The sequence below is a fragment of the Poeciliopsis prolifica genome, unplaced genomic scaffold (genome assembly GCF_027474105.1).
Source record: "Poeciliopsis prolifica strain line A6 unplaced genomic scaffold, Auburn_PproV2 SCAFFOLD016, whole genome shotgun sequence".
In the NCBI taxonomy this organism is placed as follows: Eukaryota; Metazoa; Chordata; class Actinopteri; order Cyprinodontiformes; family Poeciliidae; genus Poeciliopsis; species Poeciliopsis prolifica.
Window position 1 is genome coordinate 9,995,249 of NW_026562391.1, and position 16,263 is coordinate 10,011,511.

The 16,263-nt window shown below is 35.7% G+C and overlaps 1 protein-coding gene across 4 annotated transcripts in view; it reads right to left on the reverse strand.

Moving 5' to 3' along the window:
- Nucleotides 1-291: 291 nt before the first annotated feature.
- npnta (nephronectin a) overlaps nucleotides 292-16,263 on the reverse strand; it is a 56,258-nt gene continuing 40,286 nt past the window's right edge. For all 4 annotated transcript variants that reach the window (XM_055041358.1, XM_055041355.1, XM_055041357.1 and 1 more), the window contains 6 exons: nucleotides 16,055-16,177; nucleotides 14,525-14,911; nucleotides 8,094-8,183; nucleotides 6,878-6,976; nucleotides 5,435-5,694; nucleotides 292-4,363 (listed from right to left, as the gene is read on the reverse strand). In XM_055041358.1, the coding sequence (XP_054897333.1) occupies nucleotides 4,253-4,363; nucleotides 5,435-5,694; nucleotides 6,878-6,976; nucleotides 8,094-8,183; nucleotides 14,525-14,911; nucleotides 16,055-16,177 (1,070 nt within the window). In that variant the 3' untranslated portion in view covers nucleotides 292-4,252. The remainder of the gene's footprint in view (nucleotides 4,364-5,434; nucleotides 5,695-6,877; nucleotides 6,977-8,093; nucleotides 8,184-14,524; nucleotides 14,912-16,054; nucleotides 16,178-16,263) is intronic.

The window sequence follows — 16,263 nt, forward strand, 5'->3', positions numbered from 1 at the left end:
AAGTAAGCACTAGGGTTTGGCTAAAATGGCCAGGGGAAAAGCTAGTGGTCTAGTTTTTAATGAATGTATCAGCTGCACCAAAAGCTCTGAATAAAATCCCCAAGATCAATAGCTTAATTCAACATCCAGTGGGACAAGTTCTACATTTGAAAACACGTTTTACTTAATTCTGTCTTTTAAACATTCAATTATAAAGCAGGTTTGAAAGCATAAAATATCAGACGAAGCTTCTGAGCACATTGATATGAGATAAATTTCCTCATTATTATGGCAAACAAAGGGGTCACCGTGTAAGGCTTCCACCGGGTCTTTAATTAAATACTGAAATACCAACCAAGTCCAATCAACATTCATATATGAATTTACATAACATATAAATCACACCAGCTTATGGCATTGTACAGAGTATGTACACATGAATACATTTACAAATATACCATTCTGCTCATCAATCAATGTCAGTAACAAATACATTTTATATAACAAAGCACAATACAAAGAAAACGTTCAATTGTGAGTGCCTAAAATCCATTGCCCCTTCTTTTTTTAAACACTTCAGGTAGTTGGTCTGCAGGGGGCATCAGACAAAAGTAGGGATGAGGATGGTACTGAATAACAGAATCGTTTTTTGCAAAAAGAAAAAAAAAGAGGAAACCTGGTGCTCTTCCAAGATATGCAGAAGTATGTACCATAGCAAGTTATGTCAAAACCCAGTAATATTCACAGAATTGTTTTTTTTTTTGTTTTTTAGAATACTGAGCTTGTTCTTACATGGCATGAATATGCAATCACATACAGGTGAGCGGAATTTGTCATGTTTATTCAATGGTGAAAGAGGATGCTGAAGTGGTAGAGCAATATTTTCCAGGGGCAAACTGTAGAAGAACCATAAGGTCTGCTTTCAAAATCACTAAATTGTAAAGCTATTTCTAATTGCAGACAAAACATTTTACAGTACAATGCGGTGCATTCCAGGTATTATATTTGGTATGTTTAATATTCACAACAACCAGAATATCACGTATTTCTCCAAGAAAACAATGAGAACCAAAAACCCACCTGTTCTTGTCTGTGCTTGACTGTACTTGTACTATCATGTTGTACCAGCTGACAAAACAGCTGGTACAACATGATATTTGTTTTGTGACCTTGAAACAACACATAAAACAGTATTCTCAGATAAAAACATTTCATGACAGTTAGGTGTTTTTTTGTGTTTTGTCTAAATAGGGGAATGGTCCATTATGAGCGCTTGTGGACAGTTAGTATCTCTCTTGAAATAACACAGAGATCTCAGTTTGGAAAACTTGTTGGAGTCAAAGAGTAACTCAGAACTCAATAAACTCAAATAAATGTGGATATTTTATTACATCTATATTAACTAAAATTTGATTTTTAGTTAATCTTTGTTCTATCAGGATTCCTGTGTGTGTGTGTTGGAGTGCGAGCGATGCATCTTTTCCAGTGAGGATCTAGGTAGAGCCTATGCAGGTGGAGCTCATCAGCCTCATCAGAGTAATGGAAATATAAGATTAAATACTCAGTGCTGGATGATTTATGTTTACCGGTAATCTCTCTAGCACCCTTTTGTAGTTCCCTGTCACAACCTGTTGACTATTTCCTGTGCATTTTCCAGTAGTTTTATAGTCCTTGTGTTTGCTGCCTCGAGATTGTCTCATTGGATTTCATTGGAGGAATCAGTTCTGCTGTTTCTCCTCCTGTGGATCTACCTGCAAGTTCCCTGCCTGCCTGCTCTGCCGTTCATCATTCCTCCACCCTGCTTCATCAGACCCCTCCTCGCACAATATGAGGATTCACCATCAACCATTCTCCCACACAGGACCCTAGCCATCTTTTCCTCCACGCCTCATTTTGAATAATTCTAGAGTAAGCTCGCTCTTATTTCATCCCTGATTAATCGTTTCTGGCCACCATTAATTCCACTCTCATCGCAGGCGCCACCGATATGCGACCCTTTCCATCCTCCTGAAGGATCAAGAACTGTCAGTTGTTCATTTCTTTGAAAATAAAATCAATTTCTTATTTGGACTCAGATTCTGCATGTGGGTCAGAAGGTTATATCTGAACATGTTATGTTCATTGTTACCACTTTTGCATCAGTAACTTTTTTTTTACATTGACTACTCCCCACACATAGTACCAGAGCAAAACTCTTAAAACATCACACACAACCAAGTAATCCAAAAGCAATGCAACATATCATTCACCTACACTACAAAACAATTTTCTTAGGTGAAAATATTTAATAAAAACTTAACTGTCCCTTTAACTTATCTGTTTCCAACTGATAAAGGACCAGAAGAGCTTCTAATCAATAAATAATTTGTGAAATACATTTATATGTGACAGTTTTTTTTAGGAAACCGCAATAAATACATGAAAGAAAAAAAATTATGTATTATCATTTAAATATGCCAATATATTTAGAATAAACATAATCAAATGTAGAGATAATTAACACTTCACTTAATATCTGAAAATTATTTCCTATTTCATTATCGATTGAATATTTCTTGTGCATCACATTTAATAGGCAAAATTGCACAACTAAAATGTAGATTAATTCCTTTTTGTACAGCAGTGTTCGCTCTGCTCACTGACTTTAATGAGTTATATCCTCAGTTTATTCATCATGTGTTGCAAAACACACCTTTAAAACAAATACATAAATGCTAAAACATTTATATCTTTTTAACATAAGGTGAGAACAAATTTAAATTATTTCCACATTTAATGTTTTGAAAAAATACTGAGTTAAATATCCTCAAATATGCATGTATTTATTTGCATTAATTACACTATAATTAGTATTTTAGTCTCATTTTTATAACTGATCACTTATATAAATATTTGACACCTCAGTTATGCATTCAAATATTATGTTGTACTGTTGATAAATGAAAAATAATGACTATCTGCAGTGACGTAAATTTTCACCAAAATCGGACATTTTAAGATTAATTTCACAAATTTACAAGATAAAATTTTATGTTTTAAATTGCAAGACAAAAGGTCCACTTCTTCATAAAATGGGCACATCCAACAACAAAACAACAATATTTTCTGAAATTATAAAGCCAGAAATTTGAAAGTAACAGAAAACAAAAAACTTTACTGAGATTATAAAGTCAGACGGAAGTCGTCTAAGGCTTAAGTGGTAAATTTAGGAGATGCACAGTGTAGGTAGATCAAGGCTCTTTTCCTCTTTCAGAAAGACATCTCCTGAGTGTAGACCTGACATAAATGCTTCAACTGATTCAAATGCACATCTTAGACAATGAGGGAAAAACATGGCTGCATCAGGTCTGAATGTGGGAGATGTCATTCTGATGCAGGACCTACCAGATCTACTACTTAAATTATCCAGATGTGCGGCTCTTGACTTTATAATCTCATAAAACATCTGAGATATTTCTGACAAATAAAAAAAAAATCTCACAAATTTCTGACTTTAGTTTTAATGTTTTAATTTGGTCTTTAATCACATAAAATATTATTTCTTTTGCAAAGTGAAGACATTTCAGAGTCTTTATCCAAGTAAATATGTAAATTAATCTAAAAAACTCTTACATTTTTGGTGGAAATTTTCAGCTTTATTGTTTTGAAGTGTTTGGCACTGTGACCTTCGATGTTAACTCTGGAACTACATCCATTTAGAAAAATCTAATTTTAAAATCAAATTTGGCAAATTGAACTTCTAAAAATAAAACAGCACCAAGTCTAATATTGTTCTTTATCAAAAACAGGAACTGCATTTCTGGTTGTGTGTTTCAAAAGCAAGTGAATTAAAACAATTACAATATTTGGACAAAACAAAAATGCAAAGCAAAGGAACAGATTTCTCTTTAGAAAAAAAAATGAATGAATCTTCCTGGTGTGGTTGGAGGCTGCCAGAGCCAATATGAGATGCAGTACATTTCCATAATACATCGGTACATGCACAGTTCAGAGAACTGAAATTGTGGGGTGAGACGACCGGAGAGTGCTGCCAAAAATATCCCCGTGAGATTTGACTAAGTCCTTCTTGTTCATGGATAGATGAATAGGAAAAACTTCCTGTAACACTAAACTGTATGCATAACTTTTGATACCACTCACAGTAGGGCTGGGGGATGAGAAGGACAAAGTAAGGAACAGAGCAGTATAAGGAGGTGTCACAGCAGAGTCTCTTCTCTTTAGGATGATTTTTCCTCTCGTTGTCCTTTTTGTCTGCCCTTCACCATTCTTTCAGTCAGAGTCTCCTTACATTGTGCTCCTCTGTGCAGGAGCCTTTCCTCAAGGTAATATCATCCACAGCCATCTCTCCATTTCTCCCTCTCCCACGTTCCCCCTTCAAGATGACCTGTTGAGGAGCGGGAAACAGGTATTTCTACGATGAAAAGGTCATCATGCTCTGACTATTGATGAAATAGGTCATTAAAGCTTCTCCAGTACCTATTCTGCTATATGCTAAATTTAAAGGGCACATTTATCCTGCTGTAGAGCCATGATAAATGATTAATCTTTAAAATGTGCCGCATAAAACCCAATCTGCCCAATTGACCATTTTAAGGTAGTCAACCAATTTAAAACTCGTTTCTAACCCCAAATCAGCCTTCAGAGAAAGGTCTCTCCAGATCTAATGATCAAGAACAGACATTGGTGATGGGTGTGACTACCAGCTATTTTATAAAGCAAACAGTTTTCCTCTCAAATTTTTATATGTCGAACCTATGGTCGCTCATTCATTGGCAACACAGAATACAATCGTGGAGGCATTGTTATGGCTCCCCCCAGATTCTGCCAACCAACAGAGGGTGAAAATTGTTAACCAATCTGCAAAGAACATCATTCATCTTACACATTAAATAGTGTCTTTTTAAATAGTGCTCATGAGATCCAAAACAGAAATTAAAATGTCTTCCAAATTCATGGTTGTTTAAAAGAAAATTCTGGTAAAAAGCAGTTATTCACTGCAACCCACAAATTGTTTTTCAATCTCTGCACTGGTCTGTTGCGTCCCCAAATTACTGCTTTCATCCAAAATCTTTCCTGACTCTCTCCACCTTACTGGACACATTGCTGTATAAACTGAACAATTTGTTCTTACTATCTTTGAACATTGTGGACGCCTGGACTTGCTTAGAGCACATTTTAGAAAATATCCTGAAGAAATAGAAGACATGGTGATGTCACCTGTGTGTTTCTGATTTGTAAGTTGTTGCTGTTCTCAACCATTCTGACATCATTCTTATGTAACTTACAGCTAGACTCCTGCTTGCCATGTGGTCACTTTATTTTTTTCATGCGTTTTGAAATATATATTTCTAAAAACATATTTCTCAAACACAATTTTGAAGAACGGCTGTAAAAAGAATGATGATTTATCTCCCAAACTAGATTATCAAGTGGAAACGTATGTAATTTTACTCACACTTTCCAGGCCTGTACCCCATAAAGTGATCTGGGTGTGCCTCCAGGCATTGCCTCCTGTTCGGCCCCACACTGCAGGACTGTACTGCTTTCCCTTTTTCACAAACACTTGGAGCATTCCCACATGGTGGCCTGCCAGCTTGTGCCGGAATGACAGGCACAAATTGCCGTCATTCCATGGCGGGGTGAGAGGAAGTACTAGCCGGGCCCCTCGTCCCGTTCTCTTGTTTCCTGTCTCTGGGATCGTGAGATACCATCCACCTGTGTGAGCAAATGAATGACGTAAATAAACACCAACTGCCAAAAATTTAAAAAAAAAAATAATTAAAATGCCTGGTCATGTTGAATTTGATCTAGAAAGATGTAAAAAAAAAAAAAAAACAAGTCATGCAGTACAATGTAAAAAAAAAAAAAAAATCTCTGTACTGTGAGTGTTATGTTCTTCATCTTGGACTATTCCACAACTTTTTGCTTTTCATTAAACAATTACCTTTGAATTATTTAGAATACTTTTTATCTATAGGGTCTGCTGTTTTTGCAAACAAAAACGCCACAAAATAATTTCACACTTTGATCTAGAACTATTCAGTTTCCAGGCCAATTAGAGATCCATTTTATTAATGTATGCATCCAAGCAATTTAAATTCAAAGTGCTTGTGGGTTGAAGCTGATAAATGCTGATGTATGTGTATTTTGCTTCTCTGGCAGAGCCACTTTACGGCTATTGTTAATTTCTGAAGTTGTAGTAAATATCTGTTGAGGCTTTCTGCATAAGTTATAAGTTCCATCAAAGTCAAAAGTATTCATCCGAGTGTGATGTTTGCCTTTGGGGGTCAAAAGGGAGGAGGCAGATAGTAAAATATTCCTTCATGCATGACAACATCAAGAAAATAGTATTTATAGTAGAGACATTATGTAAACAGAAGGGAAATGGCCCTGAAGTATTTTAATTCTACATCAACAAGATGGTACTCATTGAAATATTATTTACATAAGGTCAGCACTTAACTAGTATGATATATAATTTGGTGAAAACATCCAGTTAGTGTCTTTAACTAACTGGACAGACAAGATGTAGATACTTAAGAGAGATAATGTGCTTTCTAGACTTGTTGTGTCCTCTCAACATAATTTACCATGTCTTTCCTTGACTAATTTTATATTTATATTTGATAAAGCCTAAGGCTTCAGTGATAGACCATGCAATCCAATTATCATCTAAATTTCATTGCGGAGCAAAGCCTTAATCTTCAGAGGACAAATTACTTCCCTTAAATTATTCTCATCTTGACCTGTAATTAAGGAGGACTAAACAGATTTTCTTTCTATGCGTACATGTGCATGCATGTCAAGCCTTTCTAAAACTCATGTATAAACAAATTATACACAAACTTTAGACCTTAAGTAGGGGAACTGTGTAGGGTGGACTCCACTTTTCAATTACCTGTTGGATCAGGTGTCGTCTCCCAGTGCAGGTCTCCGTCTTTGTCGCTGATCCAGCCGCAAAGACCGTCATCAAAGGAGCAGCTCAAATACCCCGAGTCTAAGAAACAGAACTGATTGTAAATGTCTGATTTCATGCTCTGTGCCTTCAACATCAACAAAAATGAAAGCCGAACCTCTGGTGTGGTGAAAATTAAGTGATTTTGTTATTCATGAGAACATTTAATACCTCTAGAAACCCCCTTCCTCCCAAAAAACTCTGTATCTCAAACAGAAAGTCATTAAATAAAAAAATTGTAGAGCAAAGTTGAGCCTAAATTATGTCATCTAAATCCAGATCAGTTGGGAGTGAATACAGTCATACTTATTAAATTAAAATATATTCTGATTAGGCTCATTTCTTATATTGAATTCTTCTTCTGAAAATACATTTTCAGCATGTACTATACTTTCAAGTCATCAAGCTCAGATCTACACGTTGAAAGTGTCTTTTTATTGGTTTCATGTAATATTCCAATCAGAAATGTCATGTGGCTGTAAAAGGAAAAATCTTTTTTTTTTTTATTTATGTAAAAATAGGTTTGACAAAAAAAATAGTAGATTCGCGGTACAATTTAATAGTCACAGTTTTTGCAAGATCTACATATTCATTTTGATATGACTGAAAAAATGTGGCTCAAAGAATAAACTATAAAAGAATAGGAACTGAGGAGAAAGACAATTCTGCCAAATGATCTACGATATATCTCTACTAACAACAAAAAATAAAATGCTATGAATCCAAAGCAACACCAAACCGAATCCTGAGACCATTTAATCCATATTTTTTCCTTGGTATTAATAAATCACATCAAGCTGACATGACTTCACAAAAGCTTACTAATGATATTGGGTACAATTGTGCATTGAGTCTTGCTTGATGCAGAGGCCTGGAGCAGAAAGCTAATGTGCTTCCAATCAATTCATCATTGAAGCAGCAAAACGAGCAGAGCGTGAGAAGCAGAACATTTTGGCAGTGTCTCGTAGGCAGTGAGCCATCGCTTAAGCGACACGTCCAGATGCCATGTGTCACCTCCTATTAAAACACACCTGGTCCCTATATTAACTTCACCTTGGCAAGAAAAACTCCAGGAGCTTCTTTCACTTACACTTTGTCCCAAAGCTCATGTTTGCTATTTTCTGAACCCTGTGTGGTTTGTCATACATATTATGCTTACCTGGGTCATCCTTGGCTTCATCTGCTGTATTGCCGAGCTCAATATCAAATTCTGTGTCCAGAACAGTGTTGTGACCATTATTCCTAGGGACTGAGGAAAGAGGCATGGGTTTAGATAAAGGATTAAAAAAGATATTATATCGATTCAACATTTTCTGCTTGGAGCTGTTTTATGACTTTCCTACATTACACAGAAAAGTACTTTACAGGGATCAATCAATGTCAAAATTCTTCAGGTGATGCAGACTGCAGTGGCCAGTGTTCTTACAGGAGATGTTAAACGGAGTCACATGTCTCATTTCATCTTTACTCGTTTGGGCTTCTATGAAATTCAAAACTGAGTAAAAGACACTTCTGATTGCATACAAAATCCTCAACAGCCTACTTTTACCCAAGATGCAGGCTTTCTTGTTAACCCTAGAAAATTCAAAGCAAGAGGAAAAGACTTTTAGTTTTACTTTGGAATTAGCTTCCTCTTTTGGTAAGGAACACTGGAACTCCAAGCTTTTTATTCTATTTATTGATTTTTATCTTTATTTCTTTTGTCAAAAAAGCTGTAAGCCTGCCCTGCGACAGACTGGCAGCCTGTCCAGAGTGACTCTGCCTCTTGCCCGAAATATTAGTTAGAGATACGCACCAGCACCTCCTAACCCCACTAGAGACAAGGATGTTAGAAAATGGATGGATGGATGGATGAAGCTATAAGCCTATCATGGTATTTATTTTTTTACTTATTAGAAATGCATATTTCATAATACTGTCTTCAGCTTACATTTAGGCTTGTTTAATGTGCCTTTTAATTACGGTTCTTAACTTTAATTGATTTATAATATTATTTAGCATTTTTTTGCATTGAGAATTATTCTTTTTATAAACTTTTTATCTTAAAATTGCTATTGAGGCTTGATAACAAAGAATGTTTTGCTTTCTTTCTGCTGTCTGCTTTAACCTGAGGTTTTGCTTGTTTAGTGCTTTGAGTTTCATTTATAGCTGTAGGTGCTTGATAAATAAAGATGAATAAAATTGAACTGAGTAAATCTCATGTGGTCACGATTCCTGCAAAATGAAACATGACCTCCTCTCAGTTAGCCATGATCAGGAGAAAAAGTGTTTCTCCACCTTGATAACAGACAGAGTGAGAAAGTAAGTTTTCAGAAACACCTCTGTTATAAGTTCTTCTGAGGCAGATTTGCTCGTCTGCAGGGAGTTCAGTTCAGTAGAAGAAGCCTGTAAAAGATCTTCTCTCTGAGAATCATGGCCAGAATGTTGACTCTCTTCTTTCACCATTACTCCTTCCTTCACTTTCTGAGCTCTCATGCTAAAAGTCAGTTTGCGTCTTTTGTGTTGATTATGTTGTTTTTCTACAACACAAAGGAACAACGTAGCCTCTGTCTGCACAAGGCCAAGCTGTTATGAAAGGTCAACCATTTCTTGGTCTTCTGCAGATAACAGAAGGTTTTTTTATATACAGTAAAATGTATAAATTTGAGGGACTTTAAAATCTAAATTTTAATAATATGAAATGATCAAAAGTTTGTTTTTTTATAAGTCATCTATGAATTGACTGTGTAATATTCAACAAATCCTTGAAATTCCTGAGCACGTGCCCTGAGTCAATCTGTCGACTTGTAGGTTCATGACCACCTGGCAGAGTGCAGAAGTCGGTCAACCGAAGAAATCTGAGAGTGGGATAGGTCATGCATACACCAGGCTCTCCAGCAATCCTCGGCATCCTGTTCTATCTCGGTGTGTGCATATGTGTGTGTGTGTGTCCAGGTTCCAGTGTCAAGATAAAGCACCCTTTCCTAATCTTATACTGAGAGTGGATGTAAAGCACACTGAAGAAATTGGATGAGAAAATTGTATTGCATTCCCCCCTAACAGTTTTCCTTTTCTTGAGATTTTTTTGAAACAAATAACAATAAAATAAATAAAAATAATCTGATTAAAACCCTTAGCTAATCACAAGTAATTGATCACTTAAAGGTTTGTTCGGATATTTTTCCTATAAGTTTCTGCTTACAAGTGGAAAAGACCAAGATTAGCTGGTCTGCAGGCCGGCGTGACCAAGAGGGAGCGTAACACTGAAGAAGCTCTGTTAAATTAGGCAGGGCAAGGCTGTTTAAAACCTTAAAAACAAACAAAAGAATTTTAAAACAAACTCTAAAATACACAGGCAGCCGGTGGAGAGAAACCAGGTCAGTGCTAATGTGTTCTCTGACATGTTCTTGTTTGAAGATGTGCAGCAACATCTTGCACCAGCTGTAGTAGACAGCCATGTATATTTGTATTTGCCATGTAGAGGTTCATGTCGTATATGTTTTTGGTTTACTTTAATTTCATTGTACAGGACTTACATAAATTGTGCTTAAATAAAGTTAGTTTAAATAAATAAAACGGCACTGGTGCTATTGAACGCTGCTTTATTTTATGTTTGATTGTTTTCATCTTTCCACAGAAAAGGGATTTGATGTTAGTATCCCAAGTTTCCATCCCTAACAGACTGTTTTTATGGAGCTTAAATAATCAGTTGCTTTTAGTCAAATGGAGGGGACTTTTTGTTTTTTCCAAAACACAGAGGTTGTTAAAAGGGTTTTAATTGTCACACAGGATTAAGGATTTCTTTTCCTGTGGGGGTTTTGCACTTTCAAAAAAAGGTACATTTGGAAAATTTACTTGTTTGCTTTTTGGTTGAAAGCTTTGATACTTAACTTGTATAGAAACTGAAGTGGAAAAAGATAAATATAAAAGGAACAAGGGGTAAGAAAAAAAGAGCAAAGTAAATACATTTTGCAAAGAAAAACCTGTCATAAAATATAGAATGTACGAAGATAAAAGAAAAGAAATGTTGACTATTTTCTCAAGGGAAAAAATTATTTCTTATTGGGTTATTAACAAGACATTGGGATACTGACATGAAAATCACAATGATGATGGTCACAAACCAGGAAATAAAAACAAGTAAGTTCTTAAATTATGTGTAATTAAATGGAAGTGCAAGAGGGGAAAATATTAAACACGAGAGAATAATCCACAACAGGGCATAAAGAATCAAGAAATTAGGCAAAATCAGTGAAAAATCCATTTTTAAAGTAACGATGCAGTGTATCCTGTACAAAACAATATCAGCTGGTTTAGTCCTAACTGACTTACGAATGAGGGAACCATAATCCAGAAGTGGAGAGAATACCATAACCAATCACGACCAGTAATTTCTGACAAAACAGTCAAAAGATAATCAGAGGAGTTGTCCAAAAGCCAAAAGCCATTGGCTGAAAAACCTGGGATGAACAAGGACAGAGGACTTAAAGAGAAGACTAATTAATGCATTTAACCACCTCTAAGGAAGCTCATGGCACCTTGCTTAAAAAATAAGTTTGATAAAGTTTCTTTACATTTGCTGCAGGACATTTGAAAAAGCCATGAAAATACTGGGAGACAATAATCTGGTCAGATGAGGCCAATATTGAACTATTTGTGTCCAACTGAATATATCGTGTTTGGGGAAGGAGAACGGTATTGCATGAAACTCCAAAAATATCAAAACAGTAAAGTTTGGCAGTTGAAACATCAACTGTGTATAAAAAAAATTTTCATGGAAAATATGACAGAAACATGAATTTATGTATTGTTTTGTGAATCTGTATATCTCAGAAATTATTAATATTAAGTTGTGGACAGCGCACGTCCAAATAAAAATGCTCTCATTCATCATTCAGAATGCACAAGTGCATTTGCACACCCAGTTTTCCTGGAAACACTTGTTGACCTGCATAAAGAGACACTCGTTTAAATTCTGATTTCTGATTAATTATTTGAATAATTACCCTGAGCTTTGGCCCCTCCCTTCCCATTTTCTATTCATCATATCACCTACAGGAATCTCTGCTTTCTTGAATTACTCTGCTGGGGTGAAAACTATTAGACTTGATGTCTTCCTCAAGCTGCGCGGACAGGTGCTAATGCAATCTTCTTTCCCTATTCGGTTTTCTAATTATGAGGTGCCATCTGGCAAGATGAATGGCAACCAGAATGTCTGATCCCCTTTTTTTGGTATTGAACTGTTTCATCTCAGCAGAAAACCAGTGTAACATCTGGGTTTTCAGCTAACTACTCTTTATATAAGCAAGAAAATCCATTATTTTATCATGGTTTGTTTGAATTACTTTGTGATATGTGTGCATGGTTGGTTGTGCCATTATTTATATACATCTATATATGTATCAATATATATAAATAATATATAAAACATTTATTTGTGCGTGTGCGTGCTATACGACATATATACCATATATAATTATATAACAAAGTTTCTTGATTTTACTACAAAATGGCACAATGTGCATGGAAAATACATAATATTATCCCTATAAAATTCTCATGTACAGTCCTTGAAGAAGGTTGTATGCTATGAGGTCTAATGAGATGTCTACTTTTTGTGCAACATTAACGGCTCATGACAACACAGTAATTTCTCAATAGATGAATCCCAAAGAAGAAAATATGTTAAACATTGTTTTGTCTCAATAAGATCTTTAGTCTCAATTTCACTAAAACTTGGGAGTTTATTTATGTTTAGACAGTAATTGTCAAAAGTACTGTTGAACCTTTTTAACGTTTCTAACACAAACATCAATATATTTTATTGCGTTGTTCGATGATAAATCAACTCGATCTATTGCAGGACTGTGGGATGTGGAAACTGATGCAGTTTCCAAAATATCTGAATTATGAAAATCTGAAAACTCTGCACTGTATTTGTATTCAGAACCCTGAGAACAACATTTTTGCTCTTGTTGCAGGAGCAAGTCTTTTGTAGTCATATTTGATCAGATCACCTTTTTGTACATGTTTTCTATGTACTCCTTGTGGCAAATGTGACTTCCAATGACTTTCTTTCAGTAATATGTTAGGCATACTTTTACTTAATCTGTTTTCGGAGTACAGTTTACAGCATGACCCATTCTAAAATGATGCAATTTCCATCTACTTAAACATCTGAAAGGTGAAGATAAATGCTGCTTTTATTTTTGACATTTTTTGATTAAAATTAGATTTTAACCTCTTTCTGTGTCATTTAAAACTACTTAGTTCAATTACTTTAATTACAAATGTGGAGAAAAAACAAAGAAGGTCAATGTACTTTTAATGAAATAAGTGTCGATGATTCATTTTGTACTACAATGTGGTGCATAGATAAGCCAGAGATAACATAATTTTAAGATGAAAATGTTACCTCAACTGTGCAATTAGGGAGACTGATTTCAAATTAGAAACCAGGTCCTATGAAAACAAAGTAAAAGAGTAACAAGTAATATTTCACTTTCCAAAATATTCTACAATATTTGTAGTGAAATAAAGATATTTATACCTATAAAACATTATGTGTAGATTATGGAATATAAAATAAATTATGCAACATATGTAGGACAAACACCCTGTAATCACTTCTTTTGAAGACTGTTCTTTGCGTCTTCTTCCACTTAAAAATGATAAATCAAATTCATCAACACTATTTAGTATATATTTTTGTTTCTTTGATTTGGTTTGTTCCTTCACACATCAAAAACAATGATAAATTGTGATTTGTTATGTGATGAACACTTCACACAATTTGCATCCAAGGAATAAGACCATGGGTGTTAAACTCATTTACATTTTGGGCCACATATGCATCCCAAATGTCCTCAAAGTACCAGTTAAATAAAATAATTGAACATTTTCTCACATTTAATTTGGCAGCATAAAGATAAAGACTGCTTTGAATTGATTGATAGAAAAATATTTAAGCAAACAACTTTACCATCACCACCATCGTCATAGATATGTTTTTATCTTAGATATGTTTTACAAAGCAAGGAAAGTTTTATAAATAAATGTCATACCTGAGACTTCTTTCTATAGCTAATATAGTTTGTGATTTATTCAAACTGTCTGAAAATGATGTAGTTCAGTATTACAACCCAAGAATAAAAACTGAATCATGACCAAAAAAAAAAAGAAAAGCAAAAACAACTTAAAAAATCTTTTTTTTGTGAAATGAAGTCTTATTAGAAGCCATTTGTAATAGAACTTCACATTCAAATACACAGACAAGTGCAGCCTAACTTTTGGCAGGAGGTATGAATCACATACAAGCTTGTGTGTCGATAATCTAAGCAGCTCTGGAGTGTCACTGTGTTTTATTGAGTGTTTTACCTCATTGCTTTTGTTTAATAGCCTGCAGCTTTTCTGTTGCATTCAGCATCACTGGTTTAGTTATTTGTCAAAGACACAATAGGTGATCTCAGAAAAAAAAAAAAAAAACTGTAGATGTTTAATGCAAACTTCCCACTCTGCACCAAACGGCGGCCTCAAATGCTGATAACAATTATCAATTTAAATACACTTGTTCATGACATTGTCAAAATAAAATAAGATGTTGGTTCTTACTGTGGACATCTCCTCTTTGTTTGGTTACCTCCCTCTGAATGGTGTTGTCTGGTGAAGGGGTTATGAGTGGGATTTTCCCTGTGGGAACCACAACCCTTGGAGGAATGTAGGGTTTGCGTGTGGGTATTGATGGCTTTCGAGTAGGGATGAAGGGCTTTCGAGTGGGAACTGCTGGTTTGCGTGGAAGTGGGGTGATTGTCCTGGGGGCCGGCGGGGCTTCAGTTGTAGTTGTGAGTGGTGATTTTGGAACAACGGGGAAGGTTTTCTTTGGAGTTACTGGTGGGCGGACTGTGGTAATCCTTTTGTGATCCAAGTCTGGGATGTGGTTGTGATGATTGGGAGGCAGTTTGCCTGGTCTCGGGGGGTCAATAACCACCTTTGGAATGGCTGCAATGATAAGAGAATGCAGATGGAGAGCTGAAAGATGAGCACTTAGGAGTTAATGAGGCACAGAATTGCAGACTAACTGCAGTGATTAGCCTGGCTTTTGCAGTGAGAGCTTTATTTCATCCTCTGAGACTTCTCAGTGATATCTGGTAACTAAATATAAGCAGACTGAAACAACCTGATTACCTCATGTCTGGCTGAAGAAGAAGTTTGCATTTGCAGAGGAGAGTTAACTCTCAGGTAAACACATAAACAAATTCACAGAAAAACAAAAGTCAATTGTTTCCAAGATGAATTTTCAAAAGCCTAATTCTATCATATTTTTGTCAAAAATGCAACAATTTTAAATATACTAAATCACAGTTTCTTAGTTTTTCTCTTTGCAGCCTTTACACTAATTTCCATCATAAAAAATAAGCCCAATTTCTACTGAAAAAAGAAAAGGCTTAAAAATTAGATAATATACCCTCAAAATACACTCTTTAAAATAATAAATAACTGCACATGAGTATAAGCATATTTCTTTTATTATTGAGTTACTCCTTTCTGTCAGTTATTCTTTTGGAGTTAATGGTTCTTGAGTCTTTCAGGTTGCAGACTGAATTGAAATGGGATAAGCAAAAGAAAACTTTCAAATTGGCACCCTGTCTTCTCCATGTGTCGCAAACTTTAGTTAGGTGACATGGTGAAGTGTTTGCAAAAGGCATCTTCTTCGCTCATTATACCAAAACGCTGGCTGAATACATAAGAGGGTTAAGTAATATTAAAAAATAACTGACTTAATTTGCACTGGCCTGCTGCAAGCTAATGAACTTCATGTTAGTGATTAAAAAGAGAAACATCATTTCCTTTTGATGATGACTCCCCCTTTTGGCTGACTAAAATTGTCACGTAACAGAAACAGAGTTGCTCTGTGCACGCGAGATAAGGGAGGCAGAGTCATTTGAGCACTGACTGACAACCATTACAAAGAAAGGAATTCCAGCACCAACTTCTGGCTTTCATGATGATTCCTCCCTCTTTCTTGCTTGCCTAACTTTTTTTAAAAAAGCCAAAGAAAACAAAACAACACGGGGGGCCCCACTGGCCCTTCTGCAGGGGTGAACATCGGTGCCAGCATTTTTGTTCCCAGGCAGTACTTACGTATACAGTCGTGCCCCATCCCCCTGTAGCCGTCTCTGCATTTGCACTTGTATGAGCCTGGCGTGTTGTAGCAGGTGGCGAAGCTGCTGCAGTGGCTGAGGCCTAAAGAGCACTCATCCACATCTGAAAGATAATGGAGACATGAAAACATTCAGCAACAAAGCGCGAGTGAGGAAACCCTTCAGACATAACAGCGGAATATCAAAGGG